Genomic DNA, 22,767 nt, shown 5'->3' with positions numbered 1-22,767 from the left:
CAGTCTTGAATATACTCCAAATTTAAAAATAAGAGTACCCAATTATTTTTTTCCAATTAAGGGGCAATTTAGCGTGGTCAATCCACCTAACCTGCACATCTTTGGGTTGTGGGGGAGAAACCCACGCACACCACAGGGAGAATGTACAAACTCCACACAGATAGTGACCCAGGCCTGGGATTTGAACCTGGGACCTCGGCACCGTGAGGCAGCAAGATTAACTCACTGCGCCATCGTGCCACCCTAGTCTTGAATATAGCCATCGACTGAGATACCACAGGCTTCTGGAAAAAAAATTCCAAAGATTTACAAATTTACCTTCCGAGTGACGAAGTATCTCCTCACCTTAATCCAAAATGGCAGAACTGTTTAGGATTGGAAGTGGGTACAAAGAATAATCCGCTATTTTTAAACACTTTGCACGGCTACAGTATTGGCCATCCATCTGTACAGCGAGCTCCGGGAGCAGGAGGTTGTGCCATGACTGGTAAACTGTACCGTGACCCCCCCCCCCCCCCCCCCCCAATGGTCAGGCGGATTTATTGCTAAAGAAATCAGGGCATCCCTGATTCTGGGGTTTTGGTGTCACTTCCGTGTCAATGAAGAAGAGTGCTGTGAAAGTGATTAGTGCTGCTTTAGTGTGAGTCGGTGCTGCTCCAGTATCAAAACCCGCTGGAATTCGGTCTGATTTCAGTGCAGGTTTTATTTAGTCGAGGTTTGTGACAGCCATATTAAATTCTACAGTGAACTGAAGAGTGTGGTTATGTGAGCTACCCGGTTCTGGATTACAGCAATCAGTGCAGGTTCACTAATGCTACTCGCAAGGTTCTCACAGTCAGTAAGTTCAATGTCTGCAAGTCGTGGTTTCGGTACAGCAAGGCGAACGACGTGCGTGATCCCAACAACTTTCTGTTGGAGGAAAACATCCTTCTCCTCGGGCTGACTGTTCTTCTGGGTGACCTGGTCAATTCTCCACCGTCAGTACCTGTTGGAAGGATAAAAGCAATGGTAATATTGGCAGTGTTTCTTGTATCAATCACCAACTCCTTCATTGCCAAGATACACTCCTGCCACCCTGTGTCTACTCCCCATTCCAGGGAACGGTGCTGACCGCTGAACTCTCGTCCCTTTTTATTTCAGATACCCTAACTCAAGTAGCGTACCGTGGGTGGTTCGCCAAGTGATGTGGCAAACAGCTTGCGCAGGCCTTGACTAATGTTGCTGCGTTCACGATTAATGGTAACTCTTCCTCCCTTCCCAACACACCATACATGTACGGACTACAATATAAGGTTTATGCTCGCTGTCCATGAGGAAAGGGAAGGTGGGGGAAAAATGTTCAAAAGCTGATAAGGTGAAATAAAAACAGAAACATGCAGGAGATACTCAAGTGTGGCAGCAACTGTGGGGGAGAGGGAGAGGGCTAGTATTCTGAGCGAGCTGGGAAAAGTGAAAAATGTCAAGAGATTTTGCGCAGTTGGAAGGTGGGGGAGGATGGGAAGAAGAGCAAAAGGGAAGGACTGTGACAGGGTTGTGGGTGGGAGAGATTAAAGAACGAGGTTCTATAGCGCAAGACCAAAGAGAGTGGTAATGGGACAAGTAGAAAAACCAAAGATGTGTCTGGAAGAGGTGTGAATGGCAGGGTGAAGAACACGCGCCATCCGAAAGCATCGACTTTCTGAATAGAAATGGAAAATGCTGGAAATACTTAAGACAGAAAAGTCAAAGTTGGGAACAAGGCTGAGGATTAAGATAACAGGTGACTGGGAGCTCAGGGACATGTAGAATCTTAGAATTTACAATGCAGAAGGAGACCATTTGGCCCATCAAGAAAAACACAGCCAGCAAACAAAAAGGAAACAAAATAAGGGCAGGGGTTACAATGTAAGATTGTTGAATTCATGTTAGATTAAATCAATTTGGCTGTAAAAGTGCCTGGGTGAAAGGTGAGGTGCGGTTCCTTGAGTTTATATTGAGCTTCATTGCACACGGCAAAAGTTTGCACCCAGGACGGCACGGTAGCACAGTGGTTAGCACTATTGCTTCACAGCTCGTTTTGAGCAGGAAAACAGCTAACCGATGTCACCTGCCACAATGGCCTTGGACACACCCACACCCACCTTCACAGTCTCAGAAGTTAGATCGGCCTTCTGGAAAGTGAACCCACGAAAGCAACAGTTCCTGATGGAGTCCCTGGTCGTGCACTCAGATCCTGCGCGGACCAACCGGCCAACATCTTTAACATCACCCTACTCCATTCCGATGTTCCCACCTGCTTCAAGTAGACCACCATCATACTGGTGCCAAAGAAGAACCAGGCAACGTGCCTCAGCGACCACTGACCAGTGGCCCTGACATCACATATGAAGTGCTTTGAGAGGTATAGTCATGAGACACATCAACTCCAACCTTCCAGATTGCCATGATCCACTGCAATTCACCAACCGCCACAACAGTGTATGGTCTTTCTCTGGCCCTACACTCATCCCTACAGCAACTCGACTACAAGGACATCTAAGTCAGACTCCTGATCATTGACTACAGCTCCGCCTTCAACACCATAATCCCAGCCAAACTCATATCAAACCCCAAAACCTAGGATATAGGACTTGGCTCCTCCCTCTGCAACTGGATCCTGACCTACAGATCACAAATCAGTAAGGATAAACAACAACACATCCTCCACGATACCGGGAACTCGCAAGGCTGCGTACTTCGCCCCCTACTATACTCCCTGTACACACACAACTGTGGCAAAAATTCAGCTCCAACTCCATAGGGCTGGTTTAGCTCAATGGGTTAGACAGCTGGTTTGTAATGCAGAACAAGACCAGCAGTGCGGGTTCAATTCCCGTACCAGCTGTGAATTCTGAATTCTCCCTCTGTGTACCCGAACAGGCGCCAGAATGTGGCGACTAGGAGCTTTACACAGTATCCTCATTGCAGTGTTAATGTGACAATAAAGATAATTTTATTTATATATTTATTTACAAGTTTGCTGATGACACGACCATAGTGGGTCTGATCTCAAACAACGACGAGTCAGAGTATAGGAGGGAGATAGAGAACTTAGTGGCATGGTGTAACGACAACAATCTCTCCCTCAATGTCAACAAAACAATGGAGCTGGTCACCGACTGCAGGAAACAAAGTATCATACACTCCCCTGTCTGCATCAATGGTGCCGAGGTGGAGATGATTGACAGCTTCAAATTCCTAGATGTAAACATCACCAACAATCTGTCCTGGTCCACCCACATTGATGCTATGACCAAGAAAGCACAACAGAGCCTAAACCTCATCAGGAAACGAAGGAAATTCGGCATGTCCACATTGACCCTTACCAACTTCACCATAGAAAGCATCCTATCGGGCTGCATCACAGCCTGGTATGGCAACTGCTCGGCCCAAGACCGCAAGAAACTTCAGAGTGGTGAACACAGCCCAGTCCATCACACAAACCCGCCTCCCATTTATTGACTCCGTCTACACCTCCCGCTGCCTGGGGAAAGTGGACAGCATAATCAAAGACCCCTCCCACCCGGGTTATTCTCTCTTCCAACCTCTTCCATCAGGCAGAGGATATAAAAGTTTGAGAACACGCACCAATAGATTCAAAAACAGCTTCTTCCCTGCTGTTACCAACCCCAAGAATGACCCTCTTCAGGTTTGAACTGCTCTTATGGACTGAACTGACCGTTCTACGCATCTTCTCTACAGTTGTAACACTGTATAGTGTATACTTCACCCGCTGTCTATGTTTATGTATTTTCATTATGTATCCTCATGTATTTATCGTACATTCCATGTTTTACGTTGATGGAGCGATCTGCCTGAATTGTACGCAGAACAATAGAATCATAGAATATACAGTGCAGAAGTAGGCCATTCGGCCCATCAAGTCTGTACCAGCCCTTGGAAAGAGAACCCTACTTAAGCCCTCACATCCACCCTATCCCTGTAACCCAGTAACCCCACCTAACCTTTTTGACACAAGGGCAATTTAGCATGGCCAGTCCACCTAACATGCACATCTTTGGACGAGTAGCACTACACTCCGTGTGCTTCACCTGATATCTACGTCTATGTACTTACATCGTATATTTAAAATACGTCCTATGTTTTTCATGTATGGAACAATCTGCCTGGACTGTACACAGAACAATATTTTTCACTCTACCTCGGTACACGTGACAATAAATCAAATGATCAGATCATTATTTAATTTCTGTCTCCGGGAATTAATTATCTGCCATGTTCTTTCAGTGGCTTCACTCCAAAAGTAGCTAATTGGGTGTACAGTGGGATGCCCTGAGGTCACGAAAGGCGAATCTTTCTGTATAAAGAAGGGCAGGGAGTTCTCCAGCATCTGGCCAATAGTCTTCCTTCCATCACCATTAAACCCGTTCCCCCCAAAATGTCCCCACTCCCCAAAACATAGATTGCTTAACCATTCCCAGGTGGGTAGCAAAGTTGCAATTTTTAGTAAAGAAGGGCGATTGCACCCACCTCGAAACCTTTCTGGGGCTCACTCTGTTTGAAGCATGAGGTGGTCTGCACTGGGTGAAGTCAGGAGGTAGACTCACAGTGATGGTGGAAGCCCGGTTGCTGATCTTCGGCTGCAAGGAGGAGACTGATGCCTTCTCTATCCTCTCATTACTCTCACTCCAATCTTCCGGAGAGGGGATCACGCTCGTGTTGGATGTCCTCGAGGAGGTAGATGCTCCTGACTTTCTCAGAACTCTCTTAGTTGCGCTGAAGTTCTTGGGTACATGTTGCTTCTTCTTCCTGGAGTGAGCTTGATGGCCGTGCTCTCCCCTGGCCCCAGAGTTGTTGGTCAATGAAGAGAGGGATCCGAGGGAGTGCCGATGTTGCATTGAGCTTAGAGTTGGAGGTGAAATGGATTTCTTTGGCTGTAACAGAGTGAAGTTGGCATGGATTTAATTTTCTTTCCCCCGCACATTATATTTGTGTTGTTATTTGTTAGGGATTCAGTGGTATGGTAGTTACGGCACTGGACGAGTAGTCCAGGAACCGGAACTAATGGTCGAGAAGAAAGAGCAGTGTCAATTCAATTAATCAAATTGGAATAAAAAGTATCAATAATGGGTGTACGGTGGCACAGTGGTTAGCACTGCTGCCTCATGGCGCTGAAGACCTGGGTTCAATCCCGTCCCCGGGTCACTGTCCGTGTGGGGTTTGCACATTCTCCCCGTGTCTGCATGGATCTCACCCCCACAACCCAAAGATTTTTTTTGGGATTTAAAAAAAAATAAATTTGGAATACCCAATTCAGTTTTTCCAATTAAGGGGCAATTTAGCGTGGCCAATCCCCCTACCCTGCACATCTTTGGGTTGTGGGGGCGAAACTCACGCAAACACTGGGAGAATGTGCAAAGTCCAGATGGACAGTGACCCAGAGCCGGGATCGAACCTGGGACCTCGGCGCCGTGAGGCTGCAGGGCTAACCACTGCGCCACCGTGCTGCCCCCCCCCCCCCCCCCACAACCCAAAGATGTGCAGGCTAGGTGGATTGGCCACGCTAAATTGCCCCTTAATTGGAAAAAAAATTATTGTGTACTCTGAATTTATAAACAATAAATAAATATCAAGTATCAATAATGGCAATAATGGAACTACCAAATTGTTGTTTGAAAAACCCTTCAGGTTCACTACTGTCCTTTAAGAGGGGACATGTTGTCTATGAATAACATTTGTGCAACATTGTTGACTCTCAACTAACCTGTGAGATGCTCCAGCAAGTTACTCAGTTGCATCAAATCTGACATGAAAATCTATAATAAGAATAAAACCAGGTGGCCCACCATGAATCTGCCCAGTACACAGTCACCCACTGCAAAGTCCTTTTCACTACCATCTGTGGACTTATAACCACTAAGAAGGACAAGGGCATGGAGATGGAAGCACATGACCCTGACTTTTAAACCTATCATCACTCTGTCAAAATCCTGGACTGGAACTCCCTCCCTCACAGTACTGTGGATACACATTGACTACAGGTACTGCAGCGGCCTGGTAGATGGCCCACCTCCACACCACCACCTCAAGGGCAATTATGGATTGGCCTCGCCAGTGACCCCCACAACCTGTGAATGGATTTTGAGAAAAACAATGGTAAATCATTGCTTTTTTTTTAAATTTAGAGTACCCAATTATTTTTTCCCAATTAAGGGGCAATTTAGCATGGCCAATCCACCTATCCTGCACATCTTTGGGATGTGGGGGTGAAAACCACGCAGACACGGGGAGAATGTGCAAACTCCACACGGACAGTGACCCAGGGTTGGGGTTCGAACCCGGGTCCTTAGCGCCGCAGGCAGCAATGCTAACCACTGTGCCACCGTGCTGCCCTCATTGCTATCACGCCTATCACTGTGGTGCTTGTTGTATTACACTTTATGGTAATATGTCCTTATTCTTTGCCTTGTGATCCAGAATGGTCTGATGAGTTGATGATAAAGAAACCACCAATCTTTAGATTGAAGCAAAACTAATTTATTGAATAACGATTAATTGAATAGAGTCGCACACACTACCGAGCTATAACTACTAATAAAGTAAGGTTGAATCTGTTAAACAGTAATCTATAATCTAGTAATAACTAATGATGACATTGGGTTAACTCTCTCTGAAATCTAAACTCCTTGTGCTGTGATCAATACTTCTCCTTTGCTAACTACCCAGCAATCCCTGAAGTCTGATATTTATACTGGGAACTGGTGGTGCCCTCTTGTGTTTGAATTACACTGAGATGTAATAATTAACTCTTCACTGGAGTACCTATATACATATCATTACATCCCCTTTTTTTAACATTTCTTTTCTATGCACAACAAAGGAAAAAATGTATAATATTGTTACAATACATGATATATATATATAACTTTGAAATGTAGTGAAAATTCAATAAGGAAAAAGTTCAATAGGAACGATTCGCAAATTGAGGCTGTCCAGCTTCCTTCTTTTTCTGGTTGACCTTCTTAAACCACGAAGAGGAGATGCAGAAGTTTTTACTGTCCTCTGTGAATCTTCACAAACTTGAGAATTTGTCATAGTATCATTGAAAATACTTTCATGGAATGTAGATCTGGAAAAATTTTATTGTGTTGTTTGAGTTTAGTAGGCTCGGCGATTGCGTCAAACTATTCTTCCTTCAGCTGTCTGAACAATATAAGAATGTGATGCTGCTTGTCTAATAACTTTTGCAGGAGCAGACCAACCTCCATCGGGTACTCTGATCCTGATGGTATCATCTGGAAGCAGTGAGTCCAGAGTATTTGCATGTTGATCATAATACATTCTCTGTTGTTCCTGCTTATGTTTCATCTTTTGTATCACGGGCAGATGATCTGGATTTGGTATAAACATAGATGGTAGAGTAAGTCTCCAGTCCCTGTTCATCAACATCTATGCAGTGATTGACCTGTGGAAAGCGGAGTTACTCTATATGAGAGTAACGCGAGATTCATATCTGAACGAGAATTCAAAGCTTTGTTAAGAAGTTGTTTGATGATTTGAACTCCTTTCTCCACTTTACCATTTGATTGAGGGTAATGCGGACTCAAAGTGATGTGAGCGATGTTGTATTCTCGAGAGAATTCAGCCCATTCATGACTATTGAAGCTGTTGATATAATGTCTTGATGTTGTAATCTTGCCAGTTCAAGTTTCAATCTCTCTCGAAATGGTGCAGGAACTCTCCTCCGAGGGTGTACCACAGGTTTGGCATCCAGTCGTAATTGAATTTTGTGTTGTTTGAGTTTAGTAGGCTCGGCGATTGCGTCAAACTATTCTTCCTTCAGCTGTCTGAACAATATAAGAATGTGATGCTGGGAAGGCATGGGAAGAGTACCCATGCCTTCGAAGAAGTCTGGAAAATGATCCAGAATCCCTTGAATGTCGTCTTGAACAATTGGTTGAGATGAAGTCGCACTATAAATCCTCTGAATTAGGTGTAAATCCTTGCAGGCCTGCGCACCTAAGAGTGAAGAATTGTTTGAATCAACAATCTCAAATCTTAGAGAAATCGCTATGTCATCATTGGTAACTAACAAGTAGCAAGATCCCATTGATGTGATGACATTGCCATTGTAGTCACGCAGTTGACAAGCTGATTGATTTTCGGAGTTTGCTTTAGCTTTGTGAAGTAAAGCTTATTAAGCAAATTGGCAGAAGCGCCAGTATCCAGCTTAAAGTTGATTGGATAATCATTGACTTGTAATACTGTGTTCCATTCTGTATCAGTGTTGATGGAGTGGACTATCTTGAGATGTGATGATACCTCTATGGTTCTATCATACTTCTCAATAATGCCAACAAGAATACGCATCTGTATCATTGGAAAAATTTTCTTCAAAACCTTCTTCCTTAGAATCTACACTTCTAACATTAATTCGTCTTGATTTTGCAGATTTAAATGTGTGTGTGGATCTGCACTGAGCAGTGAAGTGGTTTTGTTTGCCACATTGTGAGCAGAGCTTTCTTCGAGCAGGGCATTTTTTTGATTGTGGGTGGTTCCACACCTTCCACACACCATTACATACACGTCACCACACATCAAACCTCTTTGCGCATGCGCAGATCGGTCTTCGTCCGTCTCGCATCAAGTTGGCTGCTGTCTGAAATGCGCATTTTCTTCGTCTGCGACACTGCCTTAACACATTCTACCTCGAGTTTCGTTTTCACGCCCTTTTCACGGAGAAAAAATTCATTATATTGACTTTTCGATAACCGATGTAAACGGCTCATTTCAATCGCGTTTTCAAGCGTGAGATCCTTCTGTCTCAGCAAACGTTCCCTGAGCTTTTCATCAATTATACCGAAGACGATTTGATCCCTGATCATTGAATCATTCAATACTGAGAAGTTACAAGATTGAGCTGGCAGTCTAAGTTCAGTTACAAAGCAATCAATTGATTCACCTTTGTTTTGCATTCTTTGCTTGGAAATAAAACGCTCAAAAGTTTAATTTGTTTGAATTTTGCAATGATGATCAAACTTTGCAATGATTACATCAAATTTGGTTTTATCTTGATTCGCTGTAAATTATAAAGTATAGATCTCATCCATTTCCAGTTCTCTCCAGCTTTGAGAAAGTACCATCCAGACTCGAAAAATTAGCTTCCTTCTCTCTTTACACAGATGCTGTAGACCCACTGAGATTGTCCAGCATTTTCTGTTTTTGTTCATGGAGCACGACCTTGCTATGCTTTGTGTTGTATAACATTAAAGTAAGAAGTCTTACAACACCAGGTTCAAGTCCAACAGGTTTGCTTGGAATCACTAGCTTTCGGCTGATGAAGGAGCAGTGCTCCGAAAGCTAGTGATTCCAAACAAACCTGTTGGGACTTTAACCTGGTGTTGTAAGACTTCTTACTGTGCCCACCCCAGTCAACGCCGGCATCTCCACATCATAACATTAAAGTGTATGTATATACATATGCGCACTGATGCAAGTTATACATTTCTTCCCATCTTACCTTTTTATTTATAACATAAAATATCTCGTGCACTGGAACAAAAATGGCAAAGTTCGCGTAACACTGGAAATATCTCTTTCCTTCAAACGTGCCGTCATGCAGTCCGCCTGTCAACCAAACAGAGATACAGGAACTTAACCACAGACAATATAACCAGTATTCCCTGCTCAATTACGACTGTTGGGGGAGAGATTATTTGTTCTAACTTAATTTGCTACCAATCAACATGCTACCAATCTCAGTTAGCCATGTGGCACTGGAACTATGATCCAAGCTTAAACCGGAGCCTGCGGTCATGTTGGCCTGAGAACCAAGTATATATAAAATATAATATATATAAATATATATATATATTATTTATATATATATCTAATATTTTATATATACTTGGTTCTCAGGCCAACATGGCTGCAGGCTCTGGTGTAAGCTTGGATCATAGTTCATCATATATCATAGATATATAGTATATATATATATTAAAAATTGCTTATTGTCACAAGTAGGCTTCAATGAAGTTACTATGAAAAGCCCCGAGTCGCCACATTCCGGCGCCTGTTCAGGGAGGTCGGTACGGGAATTGAACCCGCACTGCTGGTCTTGTTCAGCATTACAAGCCAGCTGTTTAGCCCACTGTGCTAAACCAGCCCCCAGCCTCTAGATCTCCATTTGCATCCTCGCTGTAGGCGGAACTTTAGGCCCATGTTTTCATGCCTCCATCATGTTGGGTCGAAGGCTGGAGGGGCTTTAACATGGCAGTCGGGCTGGGATCAATCATTAAGGAGGAGATGACTGAACATTTGGAAAGACAAAACTCAATCCACCATTGTCAGCATGGTTTTATGAAGGGCAACTAATGCTTGACAAACTTGCTGGAGTTCTTTGAGGACGTGACCAGCAAGGTGGATAATGGGGAACCTGTCGATGTGGTATATCTAGACTTCCAGAAGAGGTTTAACAAGGTGCCGCTTAAAAGAATGATCTAGAAAGTAAGATTGCAAGGGGTTGGGGGTAGGATACTGGATTGGATTGAGGATTGGTTGACTGACAGAAAGCAGAGGGTCAGTTTAAATGGGTCCTTCTCTGACTGGCGAACAAGTGGGGTCCAGGGTCCAGTCCTCGGACTGTTTACAATCTATATAAATGATCTGCAAGCAAGGACAGAGTGTAACATAACAACATTTGCGGATGATACTAAAATAGGTGGGAAAGCAGGCAGTGTAGAGGAGATAAAATTGTACAGATGGATATAGATAGGCTTGGAGATTGGGCTGAACTTTGGCAGATGGAGTTTAATGTGGATAAGTGTGAGGTTATCCAGTTTGGTTGAAAAAATTGAAAGGCAAATTATTATCTAAATGGAGAGCAGATTCAAGATGCGTCTGGGCAGAGGGATCTGGGTGTCTTTGTTCATGAAGCGCAGAAAGTCGGTATCCAGGGTCAGCATATAATTAAAAAGGCAAATGGAATTTTAGCGATTATTGCAAAGGGACTAGAGTATAAAAGTAGAGAAGTATTGTTGCAATTATATAGGGTGTTGGTGAGACCACCTCTGGAGTATTGTGTCTCCTTATTTGAGGAAGGATGTGGTGGCATTGGAGGCAGATCAAAGGAGGTTCACCAGATTGATTCCGGGGATGAAAGGGTTGGCATATGAGGAGAGATCCAACAGCTTGGGCTTATACTCACTGGAGTTTAGAAGGACGAGAGGGGACCTGATCGAGGTACATAAAATACTAAAAGGGATTGATAAAGTAAACGTAGACCAAATGTTCCCTTTTGTGGGGCAATCTAGAACGAGAGGTCACAGATATAGGTCGAGAAGTAGATTTAGAACAGAGATGGGGAGGAACTACTTCTCACAGAAGTTGGTGGATTTGTGGAACTAGCTGCCCCATAGTGCAGTGAAATCACAACCATTAATGGATTTCAAGGATTTCAAGAATAGGATAGATTCTATGACTCTATAAAGTAGTTAGATAGTTAAATGGACAGGGTGGGTAAAGAGGGATATGGGCCAAATGCGGGCAGGTGGGACTAGCTTAGTGATAGAAACTGGGCGGCATGGACAAGCTGGGCCGAAGGGCCTGTTTCCATGCTGCAAACATCTATGACTCTATGAGTTAGATGTATTTCTGATTAAAAAACAGGTTAAAGGGATATGGGAAACAGTTTGGAAGGTGGTTTTGAGACCAGGAAGAGATCAGCTATGATCTGATTGAATGGCTCAAAAGGTTGAATTTCCTACTTCTGTTCCTAATTCCTATGCTCCTATGAGTCCTGGTTTCATGATTCTCATGCATTGTGTGGGATTTGTATGGTCCCATGTGCATAAAGGGTTCTTCTGCATTCAGCATTAGTGAGAAGTAAGAAACTTCTCCTCTAATTGTGTTTGCCTCGTCTCCAGTTGGTATCTATCTGCAATGGCATGATTGAAATTGACAGCTTGAGAGCTGAGAGACCGGGACAGTCTGACCACGAGGCAAGTTTTCAATCTCAGGTGTGACACACTGGGGAGGTACAGAATAAAGGCTCGGCACTACCTCATAGAGATGGATTGGGTGCGTCCAGAGGTTTCTGTCTGTAGAAGGATCGGAAGGAAAGGTTATCGCACACAGGTGATCCCACTCTGCAGAATGTTTCTTAAACAGAAAAATGCTACGGCAAGAGAAGGCCATTCAGCCCATCACCTGGAATGCACTGGATTGACTGAGCCAACAGGCTCTGTAAAGGACCCACGAGTAAGCAAGCAGTTCTCAATTATTGTTCTCTCTATTATGTTATTTTATATATAAATATATAATCAGTTCACATGTGGTGTTAACAGTAACCTCTCCTGGGGGCCCCAGTTGGGCTGGAGGAGATAGTGGAGGGCTTGAAGGCCATGCAGGTGGGTAAGGCCCCGGGTCTGGACGGATACCCAGTGGAGTTTTATAAAATGTTCTCGGGGATACTGGGGCCGGTGTTGTTGAGGATGTTCAACGAGGCAAGGGAAAGAGAGGTGCTGCCCCCGACGATGTCACAGGCAATGATTTCGCTGATTCTTAAGCGGGACAAGAACCCGGAGCTGTGTGGGTCCTAGAGGCCGATCTCCCTGCTTAATGTGGATGCCAAGTTGCTGGCCAAAATCTTGTCCTCCAGGATTGAGGACTGTGTTCCAGACGTTCAGGGTTTGTTAAGGGTAGGCAGTTGGTGGCCAATGTAAGAAGGCTGTTAAATGTGATCATGATGCCCCCGGAAGGTAGGGAGGTGAGGTAGTGGTCGCAATGGTTGCAGAAAAGGCATTTGATCAGGTAGAATGGGATTATCTGTGTGAGGTACTGGGACGGTTCGGATTTGGGCGGGGCTTTATTGACTAGGTCAGGTTACTGCATCCGGCTCCTGTGGCAAGTGTACAGACGAACAGGACAACTTTGGACTATTTCAGACTGCACCGGGGGACGAGGCAGGGATGCCCTCTCTCTCCACTGTTGTTTGCGCTGGCGATAGAGCCGTTGGCAATTGCTCTGAGAGTTTCAAGGGGTCCGGGGGAGGGGTGGAGCACAGGGTTTCGCTCTATGCGGATGATCTGCTTCTGTACGTTTCGGACCGAATGGAGGGAATGGAGGTTTTCGGGGTACAAGTTAAACATGGACAAGAGCGAGATGTTTGTGGTTCAGGCGAGGGGACAGGAGGGGCGACTGGGGGAGCTGCCATTTAGGTCAGTAGGGGGTAGTTTTAGGTTCCAGGGCATCCAAGTGGTGCGGGAATGGGACCGGCTGCATAAATTGAATCTGGCCCGGCTGGTGGACCAAATGACGGACAATTTCAGGAGATGGGCTACGCTCCCGTTGTCTCTGGCCGGGAGGGTACAAACGGTGAAAATGACGGTCCTCCCGAGGTTCCTACTTGTATTTCAATGTCTCCCCATTTTTATTCCGCGGTCCTTCTTTAAGCGGGTCAACAACGGGCTTCGTCTGGGCGGGCAAGACCCCACGGGTAAGGAAGGTAATGCTTGAGCGGAGCTGGGGAGAGGGCGGGCTGGCGCTGCCACATTTTACCAACTATTACTGGGCGGCGAATATAGCCATGATCAGGAAGTGGGTGGTGGGGGAGGGGTCGGTGTGAGTGCGTATGGAGGCGGCTTCATGTAAGGGCACCAGTCTGGAGGCTTTGCTAACTGCGCCTCTGCCGCTCCCGCCAGCGTGGTACTCCACTAGCCCTGTGGTAGCGGCCCTGAGAGTTTGGGACCAGTGGAGGCGGCATGTGGGAGCATCAGTCTGAGCCCCAATTTGTGATAATCACCGGTTTGCCCCGGGGAGTATGGACGGGGGGGGTTCCGGTTATGGCGGAGAGCGGGGATTGAGAGGATGGGGGATATGTTCATAGAGGGGAGCTTTCCCAGTATGAGGGCGTTGGAGGAAAAGTTTGGGCTGGCGAGGGGAAACAAATTCAGGTATCTGCAGGTGCGGGACTTCCTTCGTAAACAGGTGGCAAACTTCCCGCTCCAACCGCTGAGGGGGATTCAGGACAGGATCATTTCCAGAGGATGGGCAGGGGAGGGGAGCGTCTCGGACATTTATAAGAAGCTTATGGGGTCGGAGGAGACACAGACCAAGTAGCTGAAGCGCAAGTGGGAGGAGGGGCTGGGAGGTGAGATAGAGGATGGTTATGGGCAGACGCATTGAGCAGAGTCAACACGTCCGCAACATGCGCCAGGCGTGTCCAGGAGGAAAAAGAGGCAGACGTTCTGGCTTTTGCTTCCCTGTGTAGCCACTGTAGCCACCTAAAATGGACACTGAACTAAACAAAATGGAGAATCGCTAAGACTGCAGGGAAAAAGCAGTTTAGCCAAGGCAGCAGCCTGCAAACACTCATTAGCATTTTGCAAGCAGCAAAACTAGTTTCTGGCCAGGTGGAAGATCTCAAACCAAAGGTGATAATGGCAGAACGCTTTACATACTAATGAGGCAGTCCAGATCTAGGCACACACAATGGCAACATTTGGGTTTGAATAAGATACTTTGAGTGGATGTCCAGACAGAGCGGCACCAGAAGTATCCACTATAGAAACCGCCCCCGCCATCAAGAGAGACCCTCACATTGGAGGAATTCAAAAGATATCGATTGGGAGTGATCCAATCGATACCTGAAGGTAAAGCCCGCCCAGAAAAGGCAAGGACATTGGGGACCCCTATAAAAGATAGACCCCCACCCATGGTCCTGTCTGTTGTTTCGTGCTCCGGCTTTGACCAAGAACTTCGAAATTGTATCCTGACTCCAGCCGTTGAGCACCAGCCGCCGAACCGTAAGTGCCAATACGACGCTCGCTACGCGAACCAGGCCCACTAGACCCCCAGTGACCAGCACGCTCTCTGAAGATTGCAGACCAAGACCGGAACGAAGGCCTCGCTCCCAGACCTTGCCTGTTCCTGTTTAGTTAAGTATTCTGATTGCTTAGTTTAGTCATAGCTTAGTCCCTTAGCGTGTGCATGCGTATTTATTATAATTGTATAATAAATATTGATCGTTTGGAACTTACTAATCGGTGTATCGTTTTATTACTTTGAACCTGACCTTGGAATATTTGTGAGGTGTCTATACGGCATCTGGCGACTCCTGAGCTGAAAATACATACACAGAGCCTAGTAGTGTTAAGCACACGGCCTTTAAACGGAGGCGTGTTACTACACTCCAATAAACGCGTTTTACACCCATAGCAAAACGTGCAACACCTGGTAGCCCAGAGACAGATACTATTAGCTTGGAGGGACTCAAAGCCCCCAAAGTCGGAGCCCTGGCTATCGGACATGGCTAGCTTTGTCTGTACGGAGAAAATTAAGTTCGCCTTGAGAGGGTCACTGTTAGGGTTCACCCGGATGTGGCAACCGTTCGTCGACTTCCTTGCGGAAAATTAATCGTCAGCAGACGGGGGGGGGGGGGGGGGGGGGGGGGGGGGGGGGGGGGGGGAGTAGGTTAGGTTAGAGTAGGGGGGTAATAAGTGTGGGACCTGTACGAAAGGTAAACTGTTTTGCACTATGTTTATCGTTTCATGTATATTGTCTATCTTGTTGTTGTTACTCTGCCAAAAATACCTCAATAAAATGTTTATTAAAAAGAAGAAAAACAGTAACCTCTCTGTTGCTGTGAGGTGCAAAAAGACCTGATCAGAGAAATAGAAAAGAACTTAGATATAAACAATATAGGGGGCAGCACAGTGGCCTAGTGGTTAGCACAACCTCCTCACGGCGCTGAGGTCCCAGGTTCGATCCCGGCTCTGGGTCACTGTCCGTGTGGAGTTTGCACATTCTCCCCGTGTCTGCGTGGGTTTCACCCCCACAACCCAAAAATGTGCAGAGTAGGTGGATTGGCCACGCTAAATTGCCCCTTAATTGGAAAAAATAATTGGGTAATCTAAATTTATAAAAAAAAAATATAAACAATATAGAATATATATAATTAATTATGTGAATTGGGACTTGGCCCAACAGACGTTATTTGAAGAATAGAATCAAGATTACATTCATAAATTTGGTGAAGTTACTGTACTTACTTGGCTCATCAAGCTCAACTCCGACAAAGACTGCATTGGCCATTCCGCAACCATCCAAATGGCCAATATAGCGAGCAGTGCCTGACTTGTTGCCATTTACAATCACATAATCATTTATGTTAATGGGAAGTTTCTGCCTGTGGAAGGATCAGAAGGAAAGGTTATCACACACAGGCCATTCCACTCTGCAGAATCTTTCTTAAACATAAAAATGCGATGACAAGAGAAGGCCATTCAGCCCATCATCTGGAATGCATTGGACTGACTGAGTTAACAGCCCCTGTAAGATGCCCAGTAAGCAAGTAATTCTCAATTATTGTATTCTCTAGGTTTCCCATTTGAGTTTGAAATCCTTTATTCAAACACTTCGGGCAGGTTACTCCGTCCCGCCATTTCTCCGGCTGGTCAATGGGGTTTCCCATTCTGGGGCAGCGCCATGCTGTTGGGAAACCTCCGGGCTGCTGGCAGAACGGAGCATCCCGACAGCGGAGAATTCAGCCCCTCACGTTTGACACAAAGCCCAATGCTCCTTCGACTCTGCACCCCAGGCCCAGTCACAAAACAGCAGCAGCATCACATTCTAGCACCTGCCACATTTGACCTGTATCTGAGTGAGATGGTCAGTGTAAGACATGGCGGCAAATTTCCTACTGCAGGTTTGCACCAGAGTTGAAAGTAATTTCACCACATAGCAGAGAGCAAGGTCACTGAACTACATTCCCATCCAGATCCCAGAGGGGAAAGTTGAGAGCGTAAATGCACAGTCCCATCACTGTGTTGGGGGATCACCAGCTGGATCTTACTTTATTGCTGGTACACACATGATGGGCAGAATGGCCTCACTCTGCCATACATCTGTCTATGCATTAGTCTATATCAACAACACTGAAAGCTTTACTTATTCTCTGAGTGCTTGGTTTGGAAACCCTCACCAATCATCGGCAAACATTTATTCCTTTATTTCCATACCATCGCATCACTACTTCCCCATGTCCTAATCCCCACCAAGATTCCCCTGTACACCCCTGGCACATTTGCTCATCAGTCCACGCTGACTCCCACTTAAGCAACGCTTCAATTTTAAAATTCTCGTCCCCGTTGACAAATCCCTCGGTGGCCTCGCCCCTCCCTTTCTCCGTCATTTCCTCCAGCTCCACAACCCTCCCAGAGTCTGCGTTCCCTCAACTCTGACCTCTTGCAATTTCCCATTTGGTGGCAGCACCTTCAGTTGCCGGGGCCACAAGCTCTGGAATTCCCCTCCCTGCACCACTCTGCCTTTCTACACTTCTCCACCTCTCTATCCCACTCTCCCTCTATCTCGCTTTCCTCCTTTAAGCTACCTTCAAAGCTACCTCCTGGACCGGGTTGTTTTGGTCATCTGGCCTTGTATCTCCTCGTGTGGCACAGTGTTACATTTTGTTTTAGAATGCTCATGTGAAGAGCCTCAGTTTATTTTATTCCATTAAAGACACAATGATGCTTTGGTTGACACTAATGTCACTAAGGTCTGGGAATTCATTGACACCCCACCAGCATTACAAGCATGATAAAAGCACCCAAATATCTGACACGGTGCATTGAATGTAAAATAAAATCAGGTAGGAGTATAAAGTGGGCACCCAATTCAATCCAGCACTTTCCCACTGTACAAGATATATTACAATTATTGCCCCAGCGAAGGTCACTATTAATATCACTATTCTCTATGATAACCACGGGCCTTTCCTTAACTTTCAGGAGACTGTTCCCTACTCAACTAGGGTAGTATTTTGTAAGTATCCTTGTGTTTTTTTCCCATTTAGCAGCCAATTTCATTCCAGTTACTGCCAGTTCTTTGCTGTGGAAACAAACCCATGAGGAACCGCATCAAGACTGGCAAATCCCACTCCGTGCAAGACCCTGAACGGGGAGCAGAGAGGGAGCTGTTACATTGAATAGACAGCACACAAACAGGGCTTGGCCCAACCAATTCTTCGTGTCATCTGTTTCAGGGTGTGGGCAAAAGCTGACGGGCAACATCCCTAACTGCACCAGGGTGGCTTCATGGGCCTCCGCCTTCCACCCCTTGGGATGTGGGTGCTTTCACCTGGATGTTATGTAAGAGTTTGAACCAGTGACTAAAATCTAAATGACGACCACAGTCCCAGAGGACCATAGGCTGCTCTCCCCTTTGAGAGCTGACTGATGGTGGTTTAACCGGAGGTTCACTGCACCTCAGGGGAGGGGTAAAGTTGAGAAGCCGGGGGGGGGGGGGGGGGGGGGGGTGTTGATGTGTTCCAACATCAACCAGGATGGGAAAGGGAAGCAGGACTGAATGACCTATTTTCTCTGCGAGAGACAGCCCATTGCCTCTGTTCAAAACCTCCCCATAATAACAGGGCTAAACGGGCAGCACCATGGCGCAGTGGGTTAGCCCTGCGGCCTCATGGCGCCGAGGTCCCAGGTTCGATCCCGGCTCTAGGTCACTGTCCGTGTGGAGTTTGCACATTCTCCCCGTGTTTGCGTGGGTTTCACCCTCACAACCCAAATATGTGCAGGGTAGGTGGATTGGCCACGCTAAATTGCCCCTTAATTGGAAAAAAATGAATTGGGTACTCTAAAAAAAAAATTCTTAAAGAATAACAGGGCTGAGGGTGGAGAACCATTACATGGGGAGCCACATCCATTCACCTGGTTCCACAATGCAGTGGTTGAAACATCAATGTTGACCCACAGTTTTTTAAAAAATGTTTAAACTTTTCCCAGTTAAGGGGCAATTTAACGTGGCCAATCCACCTACCCTGCACATCTTTGGGTTGTGGGGGTGAGACCCACATAGATACGGGGAGAAAGTACAAACTCCACACGGACAGTGACCCGGGGCTGGGATCGAACACATGTCCTTGGTGCCGTGCGGCATCAGTGCTAACCACTGCGCCACCACGCCGCCCCTGTTGATTCACAACACAATTAGCCCACGAGAAGACGAGAATGGACAGAAACTCACCTCTGCAAGTGTAGCAATGGTTTGATCTCTTTATCATGGCCATTGTGACCGTTCGTCAGTTTGTAATTGTTAAAGAACGAGACGCAGCTGGAGCACTGACAGCCGACCATGGGAAAGGGGAAGCCGGAACAACTTAAAGTGGCGTCGACCAGAAAATCAGGACTAAGGCAGAAAAGAAGAAAACCACACTCAGCACATAGTGAAGTAAAATCACACACCACCAGAAATCAGACCCGAGACCATCACAACCCCACTTACAGTAAAGCATCATGCCTGCAATTATCTATGATCTCCAGGTACAGCAAACCTGTGACTAACGTCCACCCAACTCAACAAAACCATGGGCAGGATTCTCTCAGCGCATGCCAGGTCGGAGAATTGCCAGGCCGGACGCGAATCGCGTGACGCCTCCCCGACACCGGTCCGCTGATCCTCCGGTGAGTGGAGAATCGGCGCCCTGCGGTGCCAGTCGGCAGGCGCTCTTCGCAACTCCCCTGGCGGTTTTCCGCCCGGGATGAGCCGAGTGGCCACAAAAGAAATCCGAGTCCCGCCGGCAGCGTCCACGTGTGGTCTTACCCGGCAGAACTTCGGCGGCATCCATCTGGGGGACGGTCTGGTGGGGGGAGGGGGTGAGGAGGGGGGTCCGACCCCGGGGGTGGCCTCTGCTCTGCTGGCCCGCAATCGGGGCCAACGATCGGCGGGCCGGCCTCTCGGGCTGGGGGGCTCTTTTGCTCTGCGCCAGCCCCTGTAGCCCTACGCCATGTTGCGTTGGGGCCGATGTGGAGAAGGAAGCCACCGTGCATGTGCGCAATCATGCCGGTGGCAGTGCGCATGTGTGGATTCGCGCCGGTATGTGTGGATTCGCGCCGGTCGCTGCGCGCATGCGCAGACCCGTGGTGCCCATTTGACACTGGTATTGCCAGCTGGAGCGTCGTGGGTCACTCCAGTGCCGTGCTGGCCTCTTGTAGGGCTCAAAATCGCTGCTCCTGGGGGCCTGTTGATGCCGTCGTCAAACGCGACAGCGTTTACAATGGCGTCAACACTTAGCCTCAGGATCAGAGAATCCTGCCCGATGTGTCCGTCTTATCCGTCACCCTTTTTCTCATTTGCATCTCAATTCAATACGCACGCCATTCTGCCACTGCATGTCCAGCACATCTGTGCTTCACATTCCTTCTCCTTTCATTGCTATAGATTCTCCCCTTCATGGCGATTTGTTTTCCCCTTCATTGCAATCCACCCTCCCCTCCCTTCCTGAGCCTCCGTTAGGCATCAGTGGCACAGTGGTTAGCACTGTTGTGGCTAAATCAGGACGTTGTAGGTTTGAGTCCCACTTCAAAGACTTGGAGTACAAAACTCAGTCAGATATGACCGGCGCAGTATTGAGGGAGTGCGGCACTGTCGGAGGCACTGCTTCGCAGATGTAGACCTTCAACCAAGGCTCTGACTGCTCTCTCCGGTAAACATAATTCCCATGGCACTCTCATTAAAAAAAAAAACAGCATGGGATCTCACTCTGAGCCTTGTTAGGGAGAAATATGTTGAGGGGCAGGAGACACGGTTCGAATACTCAATGAGTTCTTTGTAAGAGTACCTACTAAGAAGGAGGAATTTGACAAAATACGGGTAGAAGCGGAGATGGAAGAAGTAATGGATAGTGTAAATTGAGAGGGAGGGGTACTGGAAAGTCTGGCTAGGCTTTGGATAAAGACCAGCCACCTGAATGGCTTGCATCCCAGGTGCGAATGGAAGTGGGAACAGAGTAAGCAAAGAGCTAGCCACAATCTTCCAACCTTCTCTAGACATGGGGGAGGTCACAGAGTATGTAACAACTTTATTCAAGAAATTATAGAATAATATATATAATCTTTCTAAGTGGCACAAGTAGGCTTACATTAACACTGCAATGAAGTTACCGTGAAAAGCCCCTAGTCGCCACATTCCGGCGCCTGTTCGGGTACACAGAGGGAGAATTCAGAATGTCCAAATTACCTAACAACACGTCTTTCGGGACATGTGGGGGAAACCGGAGCACCCAGAGAAAACCCACGCAAACATTGGGAAAACGTGCAGACTCCACACACGCAGTGACCCAAGCCGGGAATCGAACCCAGGTCCCTGGTGCTGTGAAGCAACAGTGCTAACCACTGTGCCGTCCAATGCAGCAACCATAGGGCAGATAGTTTAACTTCAATAGCGGGTAGGATTTTAGAAACAATAATCAGGGTAATAACCCAGCTGATACTTGGGAGAGAGATTGGAGTTAATTAAGGAGAACCAGCAGACCATGTAATTTTTGGTGACGTAACAGGAGGTTGATGAAAAGGAATACAGTGGATGCTCTCTATATAGATTTCAAGAAAGCTTTCAACAAAGAACCACACGAAAGGCTGGTTAACACATTTCAAGCTCTTGGGATAGGGGGCTTAGTATCCAATTGGATAAAAATTAGCTTAAATCAGAAAAAAGCGAGCTGTGGTAAATGGTTCTTTCTCAGATGGGAGGACGGTAGACAATGGTGTTCCTCAAGGATCAGTGCTAAGACTAGTACTTTTCTTGCCAAATGTAAATGGCCTGGGTCTTGGAAACTACAATTTAGAATTTCAAAATCTGCCGTGATGGTAAACTTGGAGGTGTGGCAAACAGTGAAGATGATATCCACAAACTACAACAGGACATGGAGTAGCAGATTGGGCAGACAAATTGGCAGATGGAATTTAATTACAGAGAAGTGTGAGCTGGTACATTTTGGAAGAAGGGATAGAGTATAGACTTAACAGCACAATCCTATACAGGGTGCAGGAACAGAGGGACCTTGAAGTGCATGAACGTTGCATTGTTCTTTGAAGATGGCAGCACATATTGAGAAAGAGAGAAAGGGAGAGAGAATGATTTGCAAAGCCGATAGGATACTGGGCTTCATAAATAGAGGTATTAAGTACCGAACTGGGAAAATTATGCTGAACCTTTACAAAGCTCTGGTTGGGCCTCGGCTGGAGTATTGTGTCCAGTTCTGGTCACTGCACCTGTGGAAAGACATGAGGGTCCTTGAGGGGGTGCAGAAGGTATTTACAAGAATGGTTCCAGGAAATGGGGAGCATAATTACAAGGCAAGGTTGGAAAAACTGGAGTTGTTCACCTTAAAGTAAAGGAGATTGAGGGGAGATTTGATAGAGATGTACAGGATTATGACAGGTTTGGGTAAGGTAAACCAAGAAATGCTGTTCCCATTAGCTAATAGCACAAGGACTCGGGGACAGAGATTTATATTTTTGGGCAAGAGGAGGGTGGTGGGGAGAGGAGAGAGAGAGAGAATGCGAGGAAGAATTATTTTTAAGCAGAGTGTTAATGACCTGGAGCTCACGGTCCACAAAAGTGGTGGAAGCAGAAACAAACAATGATTTCAAAAGGAAATTGGGACGTGTATATAAAGAAAAATTAAATTGCTGGGCTATGGGGACCGAACGGTGGAGTGAGACTGTCTGAATTGCTCTGCAAAGAGCTGGCAAGGGTTCCTGATCAATATTTACCCCTCAACCAACATCGCTGCAAATCAGATTACCTGCCATTCTCTCTTTGCTGACGATGGCAGCTTGTTGGGTGTAAACTAGCCTCAGCATTTGCCTACATTACGAAATGTACTGGCAATGAAAGGCAGTGTATAAATTCTTCACATCCCTCTTCTCTCTACCACAATTAGCTGACAGTGTCTCCTTCAAACACGCTGTTGAACCAATAACTCCAGACTGTTGC

At 46.4% G+C, this 22,767-nt stretch overlaps 1 protein-coding gene across 5 annotated transcripts in view; it reads right to left on the bottom strand.

The window, feature by feature from the left end:
* Positions 1 to 685: 685 nt before the first annotated feature.
* The window catches only part of LOC119966567, an 86,596-nt gene continuing 64,514 nt past the window's right edge, over positions 686 to 22,767 (bottom strand). For 3 of the 5 annotated variants that reach the window (XM_038798477.1, XM_038798474.1, XM_038798479.1), the window contains 5 exons: positions 19,015 to 19,176; positions 16,029 to 16,165; positions 9,500 to 9,606; positions 4,510 to 4,913; positions 686 to 985 (listed from right to left, as the gene is read on the bottom strand). In XM_038798477.1, the coding sequence (XP_038654405.1) occupies positions 979 to 985; positions 4,510 to 4,913; positions 9,500 to 9,606; positions 16,029 to 16,165; positions 19,015 to 19,176 (817 nt within the window). In that variant the 3' untranslated portion in view covers positions 686 to 978. The remainder of the gene's footprint in view (positions 986 to 4,509; positions 4,914 to 9,499; positions 9,607 to 16,028; positions 16,166 to 19,014; positions 19,177 to 22,767) is intronic. The other 2 variants (XM_038798475.1, XM_038798478.1) reach the window with 2 other exon arrangements.

The sequence above is a fragment of the Scyliorhinus canicula genome, chromosome 5, assembly GCF_902713615.1.
Source record: "Scyliorhinus canicula chromosome 5, sScyCan1.1, whole genome shotgun sequence".
NCBI classification, from domain to species: domain Eukaryota; kingdom Metazoa; phylum Chordata; class Chondrichthyes; order Carcharhiniformes; family Scyliorhinidae; genus Scyliorhinus; species Scyliorhinus canicula.
This window is presented reverse-complemented; position numbering and strand designations above follow the sequence as displayed.